This window comes from Macrotis lagotis, chromosome 7, assembly GCF_037893015.1.
Source record: "Macrotis lagotis isolate mMagLag1 chromosome 7, bilby.v1.9.chrom.fasta, whole genome shotgun sequence".
Lineage (NCBI taxonomy): Eukaryota > Metazoa > Chordata > Mammalia > Peramelemorphia > Peramelidae > Macrotis > Macrotis lagotis.
The window spans coordinates 204,510,513-204,532,345 of NC_133664.1; the positions used below are offsets into that span (position 1 = coordinate 204,510,513).

Sequence of the window (21,833 nt, forward strand, 5' to 3'; positions counted from 1 at the left end):
TAACTGCCTTATAAAAGGTGGCCTAAAAGTCCATTTAAGGTATTAAAGCTTAAATTGCACTAAGACTTTTGGGTCACCCTATATCTATTTTCTTTATATTTATTCTGTATATACTTTCTTCTATTTGTTGCCACCTACATAAGAATGTAAGCTCCTTCGGAGTAAGGATTGCTTCTTTTTTTGTATCTACATAGCCCAGCACAGTGTGTGATACAGTCGGTGCTTAATAAATGTTTATCAATTATCATCATCATCATCAACAGGGAGATATCATGGTTACAAATCACATTAAGATGTAATAAGTAGGTAAAAGAAGAGATTATCAAGACTGTGTCTAAGGAGTCTAAGAATATAAAAGAAAATGTAGTCAATAAATTTCTCAACATAAACAAATACAAATGTTAGCTTATGGCCAAAGTACTATCATAAGACTAAATTCTATAAAAAAGAAGAAAGTCAAAATATTTTCAATTTGGAAGAGGAGGAAAAGCAAAGTAGATAATAAAGACTCAAAACTGGATAGACCGGGAGCACAGAATAATAATAGAATACTAACCTTGATACAACAGATGTTTAATAATATATACATACATACATACATACATATATATCTATATATATATCTATATCTATATATATCTATATCTATCTATATATATATCTATATCTATATATCTATATATCTATATATCTATATATCTATATATATATATATATATAGTTTAAATTTAGGGTCTTTATCCTAAGTGCTTGACACTTCAGAAGGGGTGGCAAATTACAGGTAAACTCACCTCCGTCTCAAAGTCCATATTCAATATTCGGTCTGCTTCATCCATGACCAAGTACTTAAGGGCTCGCAAGTTGAAACCTTTTGTGTTTTCCAAGTGGTCAATTAGACGTCCTGGTGTTGCTAACAATAAAGATTTGAAGAAAAAAAATAATTAAATTCAAGAAAATCAACTGTACCACACAAAAGAATTCAGAGGGACAAAGACAACACCCCAAGAAAATAACAGATTTCCCCTTCCACCACCATCACCACCCCATTCCATCACTAATGGTGTCTTACAAATTGAAAGAGCAACTTACCAATTATTACATGTGGCTTTTTGGCCAAAGCCAAAGACTGGGACATGCTATCAATTCCACCCACAATTACAGCTAAAAAAGAAAAAAAAAAAAAAAATATATATATATATGTATACATATATGAAGCTGGTTAATTTAAAACTGAACAAAATTGATTCCCTAATATTTTCTCTTGGGTTTAAACAAAACTATAATTCTAAGTAACCAATTGGCAACTTAAATTTTATAACCTAATGTATAGGTTCTATATATATATTTTAATATATAATAAATAGTATATAATAATATAACAATGTATATTATATGTGAATATAATATGTATATATAATATTTTCAAACTATAACCTAATAGTAAATTAATATTTCTCCCACTATCCTTGTTCCTACCCTTTCAATTTGTCCTGTCACTCTTACTACTTAAGGATCTTCTTTGTTCACTCACCACATTCAACTCCAATGGAAGACCCAAGGGCTTCAAACTGCTCAGAGATTTGAAAGGCCAGTTCCCGAGTAGGGGTGAGAACCAGAGCATAAAAACGTTGAGGTGTCTCTAGTAAAGTATTCAGAATGGGAAGAGCAAAGGCCCCTGTTTTTCCAGAACCTGTTTCTGCCAGACCAATGATATCACGACCTATAAGAAAAGATGTTTAAACTTTAGTTTGCTGATAAAAAAAAATTCCAGTTCTACTTTAGAAAGGTTGTCAGATTGCATACTAAGGAATGATTCATCTTTGTCCAAGTAGAGCAATATCCAAATTATGGATTACCCAAGTCTCTTATTTTCCTAGAAGTAGCTTTCTCTGATTATATATTATAACTTTACTTAAAGATTATCTAACACAGAGGTGTCATACATGCACAACATTCCCAAGTATAGCCCAAACCAGATTAAAATATATGGAAAAATATCTAATAAATTAAATTAAAATGAAATAAAACATAGATGGTATCACTAAGTGGTCTTCTAAGTCAATGAATAAGAAAATTAAAATCACAATACAGTCAATATGCAACCAACCCAGAGGAATGTGCAGTTTAGAGGTACTATTTCTATTTGGGTTTGCCACCACTAATCTAGTACAATCTCCCAATGAATGTGAGAATATCCTATATATCTCTGGCAGATGATCATCTGCTTAGATATTTATATTGATAGGAACTCACTGCCCAATACATTTTAGACAATTTTAACGTTAGAAGTTCTTACCCATGAAACCCAAATCTGCCCTCCTAAAACTTTCACTCATTAGTTCTACTAATGCTCTAGAGCAGAGGTTGACAAGTTATAGCCAAAGGATCAAAATTATGTGCCATCTGGTTTTTAACACAACCTCAAATAAAATAGTCATAGTTGTTCTTTATAGAAAAAGTAAATTCAGTTTCTCCTCTCCATGACAGTCCTTAAATGTATTTTAAAAATTATGTCAACTTTTTTCTTTTTAAGGCTGAATATCCCTAGGTCTTTATTCAACTGTTCTGCATATCACTTGATCTCCAGATCCTTCACATTCCAGTTAAACTCCTCTAGAAAGTCCCTAGCTGGACAATAACCCTCTTCATATATGGCAGTTAGAAATGAAGAACTCTGATCAATTCAATTAACCACATGAGCAAAACACTGGATGCAGAATTGAAATAAGACAAAGCTAATGCTTTCCAGATTACATATTAACAAAATAGAACATAAATACAAATAATTATAATAGAATGAGATGAGGGTGATGAGGGCAAAGGAGAGTTCAACAGACAAAGAAGAAAGTGAAGAGAAAAATGATAGAATTCCTGGAAGTGGACCTGAGATGAACTCTGAAGGAAAGTATTTCAACAAGTGGAAAAGTTTGAAAAAGGATAACCTATTCAAGTCTGGAGTAAACAGAGAGAATAAGATGAGAATGAGAAACAATGAGTAGTCTAGTGGCTTAATATCACTGGATATGAGCTGTGAGAAATGAGACTGGAAATGTAAATTGAAGCCAGACAGCTTTGAAGGACAGGATAATAAGTCTATAATCAGTTCAAAATAGGAACTCCAGTTTTTAAGCAGAGTAGTAACAATAAAGGGATAGTGAGAACAAGAAATTCAATTCAATTTACCTCATCTAACATTTAGAAAGGTATCTACTAGAGAAAAAAAAGAATCCTAAAGAATCCAACTGATGGATACACCATGTATACTGATAAATAAGTTAATATAGGATAATCGGAAGAAAAAGCTGCTTGGGGAAGTGAGGCAGGGGTGGAGAAGAACAGAATAGGGAAGATTTCATGGAGGTGATGAGAAATAGTGTCTTGTCAGCTACAGAGTGACCCTGGGCAATCATCTCTCACCTCCACCTCAATGTTTTAAGCAACTCCCTAGGACTAAGTTGCTTAGCCCTAATGGGCACTGGCTAGAGGACACCTGGGAAAATAAGGTTCCAGAGAAGGGAGAAGATGGGATCAAAAACACATTTAGAAGTTGGGGGCCTAGACAAGGAGAAAGGCCACATCCTCCCCAGAGACCTGAAGAAAAGGAAGAGACAATAGAGGGTAGTTTATTTAAACATTTCTTTTGTCTCTCTTCCACACTTCCCCCTCTCCCTCCTCTTTCTCCTTCCCAATGAAAAGAAACAATGCACAAAATACTAAAAAGGAATTTACATCATCAGAAAAAAAAATCCTAACCCTGTATATTTCATTCTGCTGCTTAGTTCAAGCCTCTGCAGCCTGATCTGATTTTGGCTTTGCTGGTAGGCCCTCTCCACTCTACACACCCAGTCCGACTTGCTTCTTTGGCAGTTCTGGGGACAAATCACTGACATTTCTCACTAGATATGTGGTGTGAACCTCAAAGTTCTTCTGGAGTTGGAATGTACCTCCTCTAGGGGAGTCATCTTAGCTGGAAATCCTAATGAACTCTCAAATGTCAGAAGGGATAGTGTTTCCTCAGTGTTCATCATATTTCTGGTCCTCTATGCTGCACTTGAACACCCCATCGCCTCCCCACTCTTCTTTCTCCTCAGTGTCCTTTGCTGGACTCATGAAATGCTCCCTGTGTTTATACCCCAAGACCGGTCAGGTCCGGTCCGGTCCGGTCCGGTCCCCTCCCCTCCCTCTCTCCTTGATGGCCCCCTGGGTTTGATCATTATATCTATGCTGACAACTACCAGACCTAAACATTCAGACCTGTTCTCTCCCCTGCTCTTCATTCTCACTTATTGGGTATTTCAAAATTTCCTATCCATTATCTTTCCCTCCAAATCCATTCCCCTTCCAAATCTCCTGAACTCTGCTCTTTGGTTTTAAATCTCCCAAGAAATTACCCTGGCCCTCTGGCACCCAACCCCTCCTTTTCAGTTTCCTTTTTGGTACTGTCTCTATCCTTAAGCTCCTGAAGGATTGTCTTTCCTCTTCTTATTTGTCTCCCTAGTGCTTAGCACAAAGACTGGCACAGAGGGAGAGCTTAATAAATGCTTAGTGACTATTGTTTTGTTGTTTGTTATTCATTCTTAAAGGGATCACGGACATCAGGCTTGTGATGTCCTGACCTGCAAGTGAGTTGGATTTAAGTGAAACAAAGCTGTGAAGAGCCATCAACCTCTCTCTTCTCCAGGACCATGAGTCCAATGGCAAAACTGCAAGATGTCCCCAGATGTAGTGGGAGACCTTGCCTTTTTTTAAGCTAAGGTCTTTCCCAGGTCTCAGTCTGTCTGAGGCAAAACTCATTCAGTGATTTAAGGCTAGGTAAGAAATGAGGCCAAAAAAAAAATGGCCTAGTTTGCCTACTAAAAGAAGAAAAAAAAATCAAACAAGCGGAGAAAGGTTTTCTGGCTTAGAACAGTGACTATTTATTATTCCTGTTAGGGCACCACCAGTCAACCAATTTCATAATCTCAGTGTCATCAACTCTTCTCTCTACCTCACCCCTCATCAATATCCAAATCTTATCATTCCTACCAAAGGACCTCTCTCTCCACCCAATCCATTCTCCACCCAATCCATCCTCCACACTTACAATGGCCTGATCATGGTTCACCCTCAACATGCTCAAGAAAACTTAATGGCTCACTTTTTATTTCTAAATTTATAGCTGATTTGCCATCTTGTCTGTATTTAAAGTCCTTTATAACTGGACCCCTTCCTATCTCTACAATCTTTTAACCCATTTTTCCTCTTGCACAGAGCACACAGCATCTTCCAACTTCAGGCATCTGTCCTGGCTGTCCTATATGCCTGGAATCCTCTTCCCTCCACAGCTCCAACATTTAGAATCCTTAGCCTCTTTTAAAGCTGAATTCAAGTACCACCTCCTTAAAGAAGCCATAATGGTTGTTTTTTCCTCCTCCTCTAAGGTTATCTTCTCTCTTTTCTGTACATCAGGTTCCAAAAGCCTTACTACAATGTAAGCCATTAGAGTTTAACCCAGCATTAAGACTTCTGGGACACCCTGAATTTATATTTGAACTGGTTCATAGATGGCATCTTCCCCACTGAAAAGACAAAGACTGGGTTTTTTCTTTTGTATTCTCCGCATTCACCTAGCACACAATAAGTACTGAATGATTCTCTCCTCTTCCTTTACATATACTATTTCATACCAAATCCTTGAATTATTTACTCATGCTTTCAAGACTAGGTCTCTACTCTCATTTTGGGGCTAAGTGACTTACCCAAAGTTCACAGAGCTAGGTAATTAAATGTCTGAGTCTGGATTTGAACTCAGGTCCTCCTGTCTCCAAGGCTGGTGCTCTATCTACTTTGTCACCTAGCTGTCCCCCACCAATCTTGTAAAAGACCTCATTTCCCTCAATGCAATTGCCTCACAATCTCTCCCACTTTTACCCTCCAATCATGCACAGATCTCACTATCTCACTCCCTATGGATTTGCTACTATGCCCTTCTGAGATAAGCTCCTCACTTATATTCTCATTATCAGGCTGCAAACTCAAGGCAGAAATTGGGCTTTGGGTTCACTCCACTTTGCCTCTGTTGCTCTGCCTTGCCATTCCAGGAATAAAATGCCCTAAAACTAGGTGGAACCTCATACCCTTCACCTTTCCAGAATACTTCTGGGTGCTATCTCTGCTATGACTGCAAGTCCCATGAGGGCCAAGGCTGTTTTTTTTTTTATTTGTATCCCCAGTGTCTAGCACAGTACTGACATATAGTAGAGTTTAATATTTATTGAATTGAATTGAAAATGTGGCTTCTGGGAGAGAAAATATAGTGTGTAGGGTAGTGGGGAAACACGAATGGAGGGAATTGCGATCAGCAATGGCAACAGTGAAAAAGTATGGAAGTAGTTTTTGTGATGGACTCATCATAAAGAATGTGATCCACCTGCAACAAAGCTGCTGCTGTTGGAACACAGACTGAAGCATATTTTTCATTAATAATAATAATTATTATTATTATTACTGTTATTATTATTTTGGGGGTTTTCAGGGCAATGGGATTGGGATGGCTTGCCCAGGGTCACACAGCTGGGTGATTGTTGAGTGTCTGGGGCCAGATTTGGGCTCGGGCACTCCAGACTCCAGGGCCAGTGCTCTGTCCACCGCACCACCTGGGTGCCCCTATTATTTATTATTTTTTATTTTAATTTTAATTTTTTTCTCTTTATTGCTCATGAGGGTCTATATTTTGGGGGGGAGGGGTATTATGTTCACTCTTAAACAAGCATATTTTAGTAATGTATAAAAAAGCATCATTTGTACAAAAATAAAAATAAATATAATTTAAAAAAATAAAGTCTTCCATCACCCGGGAAAAAAAAATGTGGCTTCTCTGCTCAAAAAAAAAAAATAGGTGGTTCCCTACTGACTGCAGAGTACAGTTCAGATTTCTTTGTCTCCACAATGTGGTGCCACCCTACTGTGAAATAAAAACTACAACAAAATCAGGTGATTATCTAGTGTATTCATCATGCAACATCTATTGTAGTTACTGGAGTTTGCATCTCTTCCTCCAACAAGACTTAAGAGGGATAGTGCATACTTTCAGCTACCAAGCATGTTCTATATACAGCAGGAACTTAAGTATTTCTGCAGATACGTATGCAAATGTTTATGTGTATGTATATATGATAAGTGTGTATGTGTATGTATATGTATGTATTTATTGTTGGGGGCGGGGGGAAGAGGCTTGGCGGTCGCTTAGAGGGGAAACATAATCACCTTATAAGGGAATGTTACAGAACTCGGCCCCTCATTGAGTAAGAGTTCATGGGAGGGAGGACAGAGGGGATAAAAGGGTCTGCTGAGAGGTGGGGGAAGAAGCGGGAATGTGATCACAGAAGAATAAAGACTCATGACCCACCTCAGGCGCTCTGTCTGGTTCTTCCCCCATCAAAGAGTGGGGGCCGGAGGTACCCCGAAGACTCACCACGCGTTGGACTGGTGAGTAAGAGGACGGACTAGCATAAAGAAGCCGGCGTTGTAAATAAAAACCCGGCAAGTGGTGCCGAAACCCGGGACCTGATTTTGCTAGGGAACGTCTGAATCCGCTGGTCGGATTCTCCAGACAGCCTCGGTCGTTTCTGACCGGGAGGAAGGAGAGGGCGTTTACTCTCAGATATTGCCTGAAGGACATACCCCTATTGTGTTGACTATGCTTTCTTTCCCCTCCCTTTCTCATTCTGCTCTAATCACGCTCCTTGCCGTGCTGGCCTGTCTGATTGTGCCCTGCTTCCTCCTTCTCTTTTGCCGAACGGGAACTCTCCAGTTCTGCCACCTGTTAGGATTGCAGCCTCGGCTAGTAGACAGCATGGGGGGCCGGAATAGTATTCCCGCCTTTGAGCCGGAGGAAAAAGAGGCCGTTGCAGGGCAGCTTTATAAACTCTGCGCTAAGCATGGCCGTAAATTACCTATCAAGACGTGCCGTGCTTTTGTTGAGAATATCTGGAACATCTGCCCTTGGGTGCAACATAGTGGGATCCAACCAGATAAATGGAAGGTGGTAGGGCAGCAGATGGCCTCCTATGATGACACCTGCCCGGGAAAACTAACCCCCAAGGATTTTACAGTGTATAAGATAGTGGATGCAGCCCTGCATCCCCAGAAGGTGACTTTAGCACGAACAATCAGCACTCAGGTGGGTAGCTCGTTGGCGGGATCGGATTCAGAGGGCTCAGAGGAAGAGGGAAGGCCACTCCCTCCCCTGTATCCGTGGGAGGAACTTAGAAGAAACAATGGGGGAACAAGGGGCCCCCAGGGAGAAGATTCAGGGCCGGAAGTTTCCGAGCGCGGGAAGGGAGGGGTGCAAACAGCCCTCAGGGGTGGCAGGAAGAGGAGCGTGAGTAGGTGGGACCGGGAGGCTGCTGACGAGGAGGGAGGAGTCCGCGCTGATTGGACAGCTGCCGCGCCCCAGGCTTGGCGGCCCAGCCAGGAAACAGAGGCAAAAAATCCCCCGTGTTCCTTGTCCGCCCTTCAGAGATCCCCTCAAGGGCTCCGCCCATCCGGCCTACTTGCCACCAGTGCCTCCATAGCAATAGAGAAAGGGGAGGAGGTGGACTGGGATGACTGGGGCCTCTATCCGGTATTTACGGACCCCCTTACCGGAGCCCGAGACTACCGCCCTGTCCCTTTTAAGATGCTTAAGGAACTTAAGGAGGCCGTGACTAAATATGGCCCAAACTCCCCTTATGTAAAAAGACTGATGCAAAACCTCTTTGCTACGCACCCTTGGACCCCTGCTGACTTTGACGAAATTGCAGCCGCATGCCTAGATGCCTCCTTATATTTAGCTTTTAAGGCTCAGGCCCGCAGAGAGGCCTCTAAGCTGGCAAAATCCCGGGGTTATACTCCCCTGGATTTAGCCATTGACCTCCTGTGTGGAACTGGAGCCTATACTGACCCTGCTGTTCAGGCCCAGTATGGCCAGTTTGAGCTAGAGACTGTTAAAGAAACACATGTTGCAGCTTGGGATAAGATTGGAGCCATGAAAGGGGGGAGAGCCACACAGAAGTTGGTTGGGCTGAAGCAGAGAGCAGATCAGACACCCCTCTCATTTGTGAACGAGGTTAAAGAGACAGTGACTCGTATAATGGGAGACACCCCGGGATCTGATCTACTTATGAGACAATTGATTAAAGAGGGTCTTCGCCCCAAAGGGATCGCAGCCATTAGCAGCCTTCCCCCCGATGCTTCATTAGAAGGAATTGTTGACAAATTGCTGGACATGCCCAGCGAGGATTCAATTCAAGCCTTAGTGACTGCCATGGAGAACCGGGAGGATAGCCTCCTGACCGCCCTTCACGGTATGCAGGTGAGACCCACCTGTTTTGGGTGCGGAAAGCCAGGGCACCTCAAAGCACAGTGCAGGCAGCGGCCCCCCCTCCACTTCAGTTCTGACCTGTTATTCCTGTGGAAAGCCAGGTCACATAGCCAGGTTCTGCCGATCCAAAGGGAAGTCGGGAAAAGGGAAAGGGAGGGGCCCGGCCGCGGGGCCCCCCTCGTGCTCGAAGACAGCGGCCCCATTACTGTGACTATCCCCGTGAGGGTTGACTATAGAGAAGGGACACAGCAGAGAGAGATCGGGCCTTGGGAAACCTCGATGATTCCCATTGAGCTAAATATTTTCCCAGCGCTCATCACAGGGGCTGAGAGATGTGTGGACTTAGTCACCCATACCCAGGTCATTTTTGGTCCCGGAAGTCCCACATCCGTAAGGGTCACAAACCCCCACCCCTTTCCCACCTTGGTAAAACAGGGCCAAGAGGTAGGAAAGGCGCTGCCCTTGCGGACCCCTCCCGCTCATGTGAACTGGGTCCACCCGGTCAGCTCTGGGCGACCACTGTTAACCGTCACGGTGGAAAATCAGAAGCTCGAAGGGACAATTGACACTGGAGCCGATTGCTCTGTCATAAATAGGGGACAGTGGAGGCACGAGTGGCCACTCCTACAGAGCCCTCAAGCAGTGACGGGGGTGGGGGGCAATAGATCTGCCATGAAAGCAGCACACGCCCTACGGTGGTCAGCTTTGGAAGAATCTGGACTCTTCACCCCACTGTGCCTACCCGACCTCCCTTATGCATTATGGGGTAGAGATATCTTGAGCCAGCTTAACCTGACACTTGCCACCCCTGATAGCCTGCAGGGAAATTAATTGGGGCCACTCTAGAGATGAGCTTTTCCCCCAGAATAACATGGATTAATAAGAAACCTATTTGGGTTGAGCAGTGGCCCCTGACAAAAGAAAAGCTCATCGCCCTCACAGACATAGTAATGACCCTCCTGCACGAGAACAAAGTGGAACCGTCCCTTAGCCCGTATAACTCCCCCGTCTTTGTCATAAAAAAGAAAGGGGGGAGTTGGAGAATGTTGATTGATCTTCGGGCAGTAAATGCCAACATGGTACCCATGGGGACCCTCCAACCTGGTCTCCCTATGCCCACTGCAGTCCCGCAAGGGTGGACTATTATAGTGATTGATGTTAAAGACTGCTTCTATAGCATTCCCCTCCACCCGGAGGACAAAGAAAAATTTGCCTTTTCCCTCCCCGCGATCAATTTCCAAGCCCCCAGTAAACGTTATCAGTTCACCGTCCTACATGGATACTCTGCTACATCCTATCTTTTTAAACAGAAAGGGGGAGTTGGCAGGTCACTGACCCATTCAGACCTGTCTCAGGTACTATTTACCATGAATTTCCTACAAGTCAGGGATGACGGCACTACAGCCGCCCAGAGATTTTTCTCCCCAAAAGGACATGCTAAGAAAGAACCAACGCTCCTGCCCTCTCCCACCAAGGCCCTACCAGGCTCTAAAGTCATGTGGAGAGATGAAGAGGGAGGTTGGCATGGCCCTGTAACGGTAAAGAACAGAAGACAGGGCCACCTGTCATTTCATCCCGAGGATAAGATAGAAGAGCCAGAAAGATGGCTCCCTGTTTACAAGATAAGAGACCTTGATTAATGCCCAACCCTACGGGGTGAGAGGAATTTCTTTCTTTTTCAGGCCTTCTGATCATCGTAGGGATCCTTGGAGGTGCTCCATCTGAAGGATATCCGACATGGGGAATACTCCGAGTTATTCCCTCTCCCCTTCCGGTAGCACGGAACTCCCCGATCTACATCGATGGGGCTCCCTTCTGCCTCGGTGGGGCCCCTCATGTGTGGCCACAGGGGAAGACATCGAGGATCCCATACCATGGAGGGATTGCCAGATGGCGGGAGGATACCCCCTTGAGGGTGAACAAGGACGCTGATTCTGGGAATCACCCTACTTGTTGTCTGTTTCTGCCGCCTAGCTAGGCGACAGAGGGGCTATATGCTTCTTACTCAGAAAGCCTTCATGGCCATGGAGACGGGGGAGGATCCCCAAGTCTGGCTAGCCGCCATGCATGACATGTGACACCTAGGGGTAAGACGAGGTAAACCCCAAGACGGGCAACTTCTCCTGACCCAGCCACCTAAGACGGGCAAGGTCCTGGGTTGAAGGAGATGACCTAAGACAGGGTTCCTCGCCCCCGGCGGATCCCCAAGTCTGGCTAGCCGCCATGCATGACATGTGACACCTAGGGGTAAGACGAGGTAAACCCCAAGACGGGCAACTTCTCCTGACCCAGCCACCTAAGACAGGCCCTGAGGGTGTCGGGCGCCTAGGACGGGCAAGGTCCTGGGTTGAAGGAGATGACCTAAGACAGGGTTCCTCGCCCCCGGCTATCAGAGGCCAGTAGAAATGACACCGCTTAAGGCTAACCTCAGCACCGCTTAAGGTCACACCAAGTGATAACCTTGTAAAACAGAAAGGGGGAGATGTTGGGGGCGGGGGGAAGAGGCTTGGCGGTCGCTTAGAGGGGAAACATAATCACCTTATAAGGGAATGTTACAGAACTCGGCCCCTCATTGAGTAAGAGTTCATGGGAGGGAGGACAGAGGGGATAAAAGGGTCTGCTGAGAGGTGGGGGAAGAAGCGGGAATGTGATCACAGAAGAATAAAGACTCATGACCCACCTCAGGCGCTCTGTCTGGTTCTTCCCCCATCAAAGAGTGGGGGCCGGAGGTACCCCGAAGACTCACCACGCGTTGGACTGGTGAGTAAGAGGACGGACTAGCATAAAGAAGCCGGCGTTGTAAATAAAAACCCGGCAATTTATCTTTCCTGCTAGATTGAAAGCTGAGAACAAGTACCACATCTCACTCTTATCCATATCTTCTTCAGCACCTGGGAGAGTGCACTACCTAGAGATAAGCAACTGACAAAGTCCTTGAATGAATTTATCATTTCAAGCTACTTAAAACATCTCAGTCTCTCCAAGGTCTCTTCAACTAAAGTAATTAGACAAGGCACTTGGACCAATAATGGATGACACTAAACTAATTTTAATTAGCTGGATAGAAAAGAATTTTGTTCATTTCAAATGCTGGGTAAACATGCATGTATTTTTTCTTCCAACAGTCAACAAGAAAAACTATATAATAACTCAATTTATATTTGTGATCATAATATCAACAATTTATATGAAATATACATGTCATTTATAATCATAGATAATGAAGTGGGAATTCCCTAGGGTCAGCAAAGCATGTTGAGAGCCAATGAAGTTTCCCAGTTGTTTCTACCATAAAAATTATACCCTATCAATATCAGGAGGCCAAGCATAGAAAAAAAGGGACAGTCACAACTCAGAGTGGGAGCCTCTTCCTTCTCAAGGGTTACTGCCATAAAAAAGTGAGTTTTATTCTTTAAATTTTCCTACTTTATTTAGTTCTTGTCTCTACAAATATTATGTCTCCATCACACCCACTGAACAGAATGCAGTAAGCTTCTTGAAAGCTAAGACTGTCATTTCCAACTCCTGGCACAGAAGAGATTTTTAATTTGTTGATTTTTTTTTTATCATCACACCTTTGGTTTACTATTAAAGTATATCTTTAATGTACATTATCTGCTTTCTGGAACTTAATGAACTCCCTCTAACTTGCTTCTCCCTCTAACTGGAATAGACTTTTCTTAAGATAATATTTTTAAATGCACAAAACATAAAACATACCAAGGAAGTCAATCATCTCAAAATAGAATTACTCAAATTTTTTTTAATAATAAGTTCACAGACCTTAGCATTAAGAATCCCTGAACTGGGGCAGCTAGGTGGCGCAGTGGATAGAGCACCGGCTCTGAAGTCAGGAGTACCTGAGTTCAAATCCTGCCTCAGACACTTATGTGTGGCCTTGAGCCTTGGGCAAGCCGCTTAACCACATTGCCTTGCAAAAAAACTAAAAAAAAAAAAATCCCTGAATTAAGAGAGAACAATCTGGCCTAAGCCTTTCCTTTTTGTGTTGTTTTCTGTCATCTACTGTATATTATTATTTCATTTAACTTACCTTCCAGTGCCATGGGAATAGCTTCAATTTGAATTTTGGTTGGCGTCTTCCATCCCAATTGGTCACAGGCATCACACAATACCTCTGTCACACCCTTTGAGTTCAGAGAAAATAAACCTTAGCTGTAGCATTGAAAACTCTTCTCCTTCCTGTACATTTTGCTTAACAGGCATCACTTACTCAGTCAACAAGCATTTATTAAGTACCTACTGTTTGCTAAGTGCTGGGGATACTAAAAAAGGCAAAAAACAGCCTGTGCTTTAAAGGACCTCACAGTCTGATGAGGGAAACAACATGCAAAGAACTATATACTAACATGTACATTATCTATAAACACTACACATATATGCATGCATGTCATTATACATTATATGTATACACATGTACATAGAATAAATCTACCATTTATTTTATATATGCATACCTTACACACATGCATGGGAAAAATTATTAATTTATCCAATATGTATTCTTATTGGGATATGCCTTATACAGATACATATTCAATCTAGCAGGAAGGATAAACACAAAAATACATTTAAATATACATATGTGCATAAGTATATTATACATTATATATATATATATGTACACAGAATAAATTCACAATTTTTCCTATATGTACATATCTTACACACACATATGGGACAAACTGATGATGATATTTGTCATTTGTTCTCGAAAAAGACCACGACATCAGGGAGGTGATGCCATGACAAGCAAATGAACTGGATCTGAGTGAGGGGAGTTGTGCTAAGTCACCAGCCTCACTTTCTTCTCTAGAGCTACATGAATCAGGATGACTGGAGATGGCCCTGGATGTGAGGCAGTCAGGGTTAAGTGACTTGCCCAAGGACACATAGCTAGTGTGTCAAGTGTCTGAGACCAGATCCAAACTTCAAGGTCACTCTACCCACTGTGCCACCTAGCTGCCCTGGGACAAATTATGAATTTATTCAATATGTATCCTTATACAGATACCACAAAATAGGGAAAATTGAGGATTTACTTCTAGAAGTGTATAGAATAAAGTTCAGATTTATTCTGTATGTATTCTAGTATACTCTATATAAACACAATGATAAATTGTCTATATGTATTTGTATATTTGCCACGGACATACATGGGATACGTTGTAATTTTTTCTCAAGCAACAAGGTAACACAGTGAATAGAATGCAGAGCTTGGAAGCAGACCTGAGTCTAAATGCGGTCTGAAACACTTAGCTGTATTTAGACAAGTCAATAATCCTGTTTCCCTCAGTTTCCCCATCTGTAAAATGAGCTGGAGAAGAAGACGATCACTCTCTACCAAGAAAATCCCAAATAAGATCATGAAGAGCCAGAAACAAGGAGGAAAAAACCTAAAGAGCCACAATATGCATGATGTGTATGTAGTGCATGTGGCGTGTGTGTGTGTGTGTGTGTGTGTGTGTGTGTGTGCACACAGAAACGCTGAGTGTGAGAAACCACCCAGGATGATTCTAGGACGGATCTCCTACCTGCAGGAGAATTCTCGCAGATAGGACAGTCCTGCAGGTTACCTCGTACACAAACACACCCAGACGGCCATCCCACCGAGGGGGCAGGCCTGCATGCTGCCCGTTCCCGGGGGGAGGCCCGGGATGCCCGCGGGGGAGGGGCTGGGGAGAGGTCGCCCCCCGCGGGCCGGGCCGGCTCGGCTCGGAAAGCGCCATCCCCCAGGCCCGCAGCCCCGGGAGCCGTGCGGAGCTGGCTCACCTAGCGAGGCGGGCTTAGGCTTACCGCCGCGCCTGGAGGGCGTGTATGAGCTGCGGAGGAGCTGGATCAACAATTACGGACGGACTGCGCGATCCTTCCAGCCTGAGGCGCCGGGTATGGAAAAATAAAAAAGGAAAAAAAGCGGCCCGCTCCCACTCTTACCAAGTCTTTGAATGTTTTAGTCTCCTGAGCCTCGGTCTCCTTGGGATCCGACGAGGCCGACGCAGAATCGTGCTCCCTGGCCGCCGCCATGTTGAGCTTGCGCTTAGAGCGTGCGACCGCAGCTAGGGATCCTGGGAAATGTAGTTTCTCCTCCTTCTCGCTCTCTTGGCTTCCCTCCCCTCCCACCCCCTTTACCCAGCTCCCTCGTGGAATCCTGGGAAGTGTAGTTCTTAAGTCCTTCCTGGGGAGAGGCTTCCCCGGCGCCGCCTAATGATTGGTTCGGGTGTGAGCCCCGCCCACACGGGAAGAAGGTTCCTGGGCGTGAACCGTCCCCGATTTAAGAGCGGTTTCTGTTCTGAGGAAAGGCTGCCGCAGACCGGCTGTTTGAAGGGTCCTCGTCCGACTTCGTATTTACGAGGCGTCACGGTTTGCAAAGCGGTTCACAAAGCTTTAACTCGATCCCCTGCAACAATTCCGGGGGGCCGGGGCGCGGTGCTGAAGGCTGGAAGGCTCCAAATGTAGCCTCCGAAAGTTACTAGCTGTGCGACCCTGCTGGCCTCAGTTTCCTTTTCTGTAAAACAAGCCGGAGAAGAACAGGGCAAGCCACTCCTGAAGGAAGAAGAGCCTTATTTATTTATAGGGGAAATGGGGGGGCGGGGCACTACCCATCCTCGGCCATCTAGTCAATGACCTGGTAACCTAGGGGTTGATAAACCCAAACATCCGAGCATTTGGAGGCGAGAACCAACCATCTGACAAAAATTGCGGGTAAAACTGAAAAGCAGGGGCGGCTAGGTGGCGCAGTGGATAGAGCACCGGCCCTGGAGCCGAGTTCAAATCGGACCTCAGACGCTTAATAATGACCTAGCTGTGTGGCCCTGGGCATATCACTTAACCCATTGCCTTGCAAAAACCTGAAAAAAAACCTGAAAAGCAGTTTGGCAGAAACTAGGGACAGACTAACATCTCATACCAGTATAGCAAAATAAGGTCAAAATGGGTACATGGCTTAAAGGGTGATACAAATAAATTAGGGAATCATGGGAAAATGAACTAGTCAGATCGCTGGTTAAGGGAAAAGTTTGTGACCAAACAACAGAGAGAAGGATCATGGGAAGTAAAATGAATAACTTTGATTATATAAAAGTACAAATGTTTTGCACAAATAAAACTAATGCAGCCAAAAACCAGAAAGAAAGCAGGAACCTGGGGATGGGTGGGGGAAGAAAAAGCAATTTAAAGTAAGTTTTCTCTGATAAAGGTCTCATTTCTCAAATATGAAGAGAACTGACAAGCCACTCCCCAATTGATAAATGGTCAAAGAATATGAATAGGCAGCTTAAAAAGATCTAAAACACTCTTGATTAGAGAATTGCAAGTTAAAACAACTCTGAGGTATCACTTCATACCCATCAGATTAGTTAATATGATAGAAAAGGGAAATTGTAAATGCTTAAGGAGATGTGAAAAAATAGGCAATTTTTCCTAATGAATTCTTGGTGGAGTTGTGAACTGATCCAAACATTCTGGAAAACAATTTGGAAGGATGACCAAAGAACTATAAAACCAAGCATACTCTTTGCCCCCACAATACTACACTATTAGGTCTGTATCCTAGAGAGACCAAAAAAGGAAAATGATCTATATGTACAAAAATACTTATAGCAACTTTTTTTGATAGTAAAGAAATGAAATGGAAGGGATGTCCATCTACTGGGGAATGACTGAACACATTGTGGTATATTTATTATGCTGTAAGAGCAGGTACATTTCAGAAAAAATTTATGAAGACTTTTATAAACTGATGCAAAGTGAAGTGAGCAGACTCAATAATAACAATATAATGATGATCAACTGTGAAAGACTTAGTTACTCTGATCACTACAATGATCCAAGACAATTTGGGAAACTCATGAAGAAAATTGCTATCCACCTCCAGAGAAAGAAGTAAGAAATTCTGAGGGCAAATTAAAGTATAATTTTGTCACTTTATTTTTCTTACTTTTTTTCTGGTGATGTGGCTAATACAGAAAAAGATTTTGTATGATTTTGCCTGTATAATGGATATAATATTGCTTTACCTCTCAGTGGGGGAAGGATTGGAGGAAAACAGAAACAATTTTTTAATGTTAAAAAATAAAAAATAAACTAAAAAACCTGATAAGAAATAGGGAAGCAATTTGACAGAAGCTAGGTTTAGATTAGTATTCATATCATATGTGACAAAAGACTTCAAAGAGTCACATAAAACAAACAAATTTGAGGAACAAGAAAGGAGAGATCTTTCACAATTCTGCTTAAGGGAAGAATCCTTGGTCAAATAAGGAATAGGGAGAATCACAGGAGATAAAGTGAATAATTTGAAAACAAAAATTTAAAAGATTTTGCACCAAAAAAATATAATCATTATAAGAGAAATATTTAACTGTGAAAACATTATGCATCAAATTTCTTTTAGAATCTTGATATCAAAACTATATAGGACCAATTCAATTATATGAGAATATTAAGGATATATAAAATTATTTTAAAAACCATTTAAACCACTTTACAGGATTGAGTTGGAGGTTTATAAATTTAAAGAGGCTTAACACCCATTTAAACTACAGGACTGAATTGGAGGTTTATAAATTTTAAGAAGTCCTTTAATTAATAAAACACCTATAATATTCCTGAATTGAAATAATAATAATAGTAATAGCTCACATTTATGCAGTACCTTCAGGTCTGCAAAGTGCTTTACCAATATTATAGCATTAGTTCCATCAACAACATCCTATAAGAAAACAAACAAATAGGTTCAGTATCTTGCCTAGAATCATACAGTTAGTACAGTTAGTATCTGAGAAGGATTTAAATTCAAATCTTCCTAAATCCAAGTCTAGCACTACCCTCTATGCCACCAAGCTCTCTTGTAATGATTCAATTGCTGAAGTCAAAGAGGAGCTGAAATTTTAATAGGTATAACAGTTCACATTAAAGTTTATCCCAGAATCTATCCATAAAAAAACCCCCACAAATCTGTGTAAGGGTATATGCATATGAATGCAACCAGGGATTGAATGGAGAATAAACAAAGCCATATTTCCTAATTTCAGCTGATTACATGTTAACACTTTTAGGGATATGCAAGGGTCCTTTGGGGTGGTTAAATCTTTTGTTTTCAGACTGATGTAAATAAGCACAAAAAAATTCTTGTATTTAAAAATGAAATTTCACCATTGTCTGGAAGGGGTAGAGAATGGATGGATCCAGAGAATGTAGAGACAGCTAAATAATCATTCTTGGAGGACATTAGGGTATTAGTAAAGGGATATGGTAAAACTTGACAGTCATCTATCTCACCAAATAAGGAAGGGAATTGGTGAAAATGATCTCAACCAAGCCATATAAACAATCAAGCAGCCCAGATAGATTCTGATTGTAGTAGGGAATAAAGAAGAAAGCAGGGGAGGAAGAGAGGACAATGAAAGTGTCTCCCAAATGAGAATATGGCCACCCAGATGAAAAAAATGTGATAGCCCAGTTCAGGGGAAGAGATATTGCATGTATTTGTCTTTTAAAGTATTCCTAAAGAACTATGCTTCTGATGACCACTAAAGAAAAAGAAGAGAAACAGAAAGTTTATCCAATTTATTATGAACTTATTACCTAATTTCCTTTAAGACAATAGAAATGGAAGCAGAAAATAGAACAACATGGAAGGATGAGAAAAGCAAAGAGGAAAGGAAATTCAAATTAAAATAAAGAACTAAAAAAATTGATGATGTATCTTAATGTATCTAAATTGACAAAACATTACAGATTAAGGGAAATCACATATAAGTTTCTTGGGGAAAAATTGCTTCAGTGCAATGAAATTTCTGATACATTAAAAGGAAAACTATTTGGGGAAATTTATTTGAACTATTCAACTATAATTATCAAACACAATTTGTTTAAGTCAACATATGCAGATTGAAAAAACATTTTCATTTTTTCTTAGATAACTTATACATTTACCACTAAACTTTTTTTAAATCATATAATATCAGCGTTGGAAAGTATTTCAAAGGTCAGTTATGTCTAACCCATATCTGAGTAGAAACATCTATTACAAAAACTCTAACAATTAGTTATCCAAGCCACCTGCCTCCTAAAACAGGTGGTTTCATTTTTGTGTAATTGTAATTATGAGGATGGTTTTCCTTATATCAAGGTGAAATCTGTAGCTCTGCAACTTCTATTCATTAAGAGCATTGATTGGCCTTGGACTCAGAACAGAAGTTCAAATTAGACCTCAGACGCTTGACACTAACTAGCTGTGTGACCTTGGGCAAGTCACTTAACCCATTAAGGGCCCATCTTCAGTCATCCTGATTCCTATCTGGACACTGGATCAAAATGGCTCTGGAAGAGAAAGTGAGGCCAGTGAATTAGCACATCTTCTGGGACCAAGCTAAACAAGTGAAATTCCTAAACCATTTGATAACACTTAAAACTAAGGCAGTTAACATGTCTCCCCCACCCCTCTCAAATCTCCTTTTCTCCAGGTTAAATATTCCTAAATTCCTTCATCTGATCTTTTTGTGGCATAGTCTTCACTTCCCTTACTATCTTTTTTCACCCTTCTCCAGGTAAAGTTCAGTTTGTCAGTATAATTACTGAAATGGAATAGTAAAACCCGGGATAAACAGACCAGATGTAGGCTCACCAAAGACAGAATGCAAAAAAATACCTCCCCTATTCTGAACAGTTTGCTTCTCTTAATGCAGCATCAGATTGCTTTAACTTTGGGAGCTTTCATGTTAACACTGTTGATTCATATTATGTCTATAATCCATTAAGTTCCCCAGATATTTCACGTAGAAACTTTCCTCCAACTATGCTTTCCTTAACTTGAAATTTTTTATTTTGAATTGATTTTTTGTACCTAACCATATAAGTTTACATTTGTCTGATAAATTTTGTCTTCTAATGTTCTAACCTCTGACCTATCATGACTCCACTATCCAAAATATTAGTTTTCAAAGATGCTATCATCTTTAAATCATCAACACAAAGGCTAATTTAAGAGAATGTGGCATAAGGACAAAAGTATCCTTTTGTATATACTTTCTTCTAGTCAGACTTCTGGAAGCAATGCTAGGAGGCAACCTAGCATACTGATGCATAACTTATAAAACAAAGGCTATTAAGATAAAAAAGGATGACAAGGAAGATTTGTCAAAGCTGACTAAAGATTTTCTTTCCTCTTTCTTGGACATTATGTTCTAATGGGGAGGCTTTCATGTAAACACTGTTGTCTTATATTACTTATTATGCTAACATACTTTGCCTTCTAATGGAGAAAATAATGGTAGGCCCACATAAGCCTTCTACTAACTATTGTCATAACTTGTCATCTCCAAACAATGATGAATTGGGGGCAGTAAATCAAAATAAATATCCACGTTATATAAAGAATGATTCTAAAGTATATTACTCTTACCCTGGCTAAAGAAATATAGGTCAAGAGGCTTTCAATCTTGATCATCTTTGGCCTATGTACATCTTAGTATAGTCAGTGATTGTTGTTTCTTTTTCCCCTTGTTCTCACAAAAGACCATGACATCAGGGAGATGATGCCATGACATGGCTGTGATTTCCATTTCAGTGAGGGGTGGCTGTGCTAAATCACCAGCCTCACTTTCTTCTCTGGAGCATCTAGGTCCAATGATCAGATATGGATCAGGATAACTGGAGATGGACCCAGATATGAGGCAATCAGTGGCTAGAAAGTAACAGGTTGCCCAAATAATCTAGAAGCAAGTTCAGATAAAATCATTTTCAAATCTTGCCATCTTTGGTCAAGAACACAGAAACCTAATGACTAAAGACATGGGGGAAGGGATGATCTGTTGAACAGACAGCTATGGCTGCCCAGGTTCCCATTCCTGATCCTGATCCTTGGGATTAAAGAGGATTACAGGAAAAAGAAAGAAGCCACCTGAAGCAAAAAGAAGTGAGAGAGGAGCCATCAGGAGCCCAGACTGCTTCAAGCCGTCAATTAGGTTATTAGAATAACTGGAATGAACTATGAATTGAGTGGAACATTTACAAACCTGTGGCATTCTTTGTCCCTTCTTTTTTACCTTCAAGAAGAAATTAATGTACTGTAGGTTATCTCCTCACTTTAAACTCAATGCTTTCACCCTGGGTTTGAGAAGATTTAGTTTAGGTGATAGAATATTTGACTTGAAATCAAAAAGACCTTTATCTGTCACTTAACTTCTCTCAATCTTAGTTTCTTCATCTATAAAATGAGTATAATAATTGCACCTATCTGAATGGATTGTTTTGAGAATTAAAAGGATCATATGTGTGGGTGTGTGTGTGTGTATAAAACTTTTTTGTAAACTTTTAAGGTGTATATAAATGTTAGAAATTACTATTTTTTACTCCAAAGTCAGCAGGAGAGAGAAAAATCCTTGCCAGCAAAAAAAGTAAAAATAAATCTGTGCATTTTGCTTTAAACTCAAACAGATAAGAGAGAAAGGAGAGTTGTTTGAAATATTTG

General features: G+C 41.4%; 1 protein-coding gene across 1 annotated transcript in view; it reads right to left on the reverse strand.

Moving 5' to 3' along the window:
- The window catches only part of DDX47 (DEAD-box helicase 47), a 29,673-nt gene extending 14,258 nt beyond the window's left edge, over positions 1 to 15,415 (reverse strand). The window contains exons 1-5 of the mRNA XM_074194553.1: positions 15,296 to 15,415; positions 13,395 to 13,488; positions 1,532 to 1,720; positions 1,090 to 1,161; positions 792 to 910 (exon numbers count right to left, since the gene is read on the reverse strand). Coding sequence (XP_074050654.1) covers positions 792 to 910; positions 1,090 to 1,161; positions 1,532 to 1,720; positions 13,395 to 13,488; positions 15,296 to 15,385 — 564 coding nt within the window. The 5' untranslated portion in view covers positions 15,386 to 15,415. The remainder of the gene's footprint in view (positions 1 to 791; positions 911 to 1,089; positions 1,162 to 1,531; positions 1,721 to 13,394; positions 13,489 to 15,295) is intronic.
- Between the last annotated feature and the right edge of the window lie 6,418 nt (positions 15,416 to 21,833).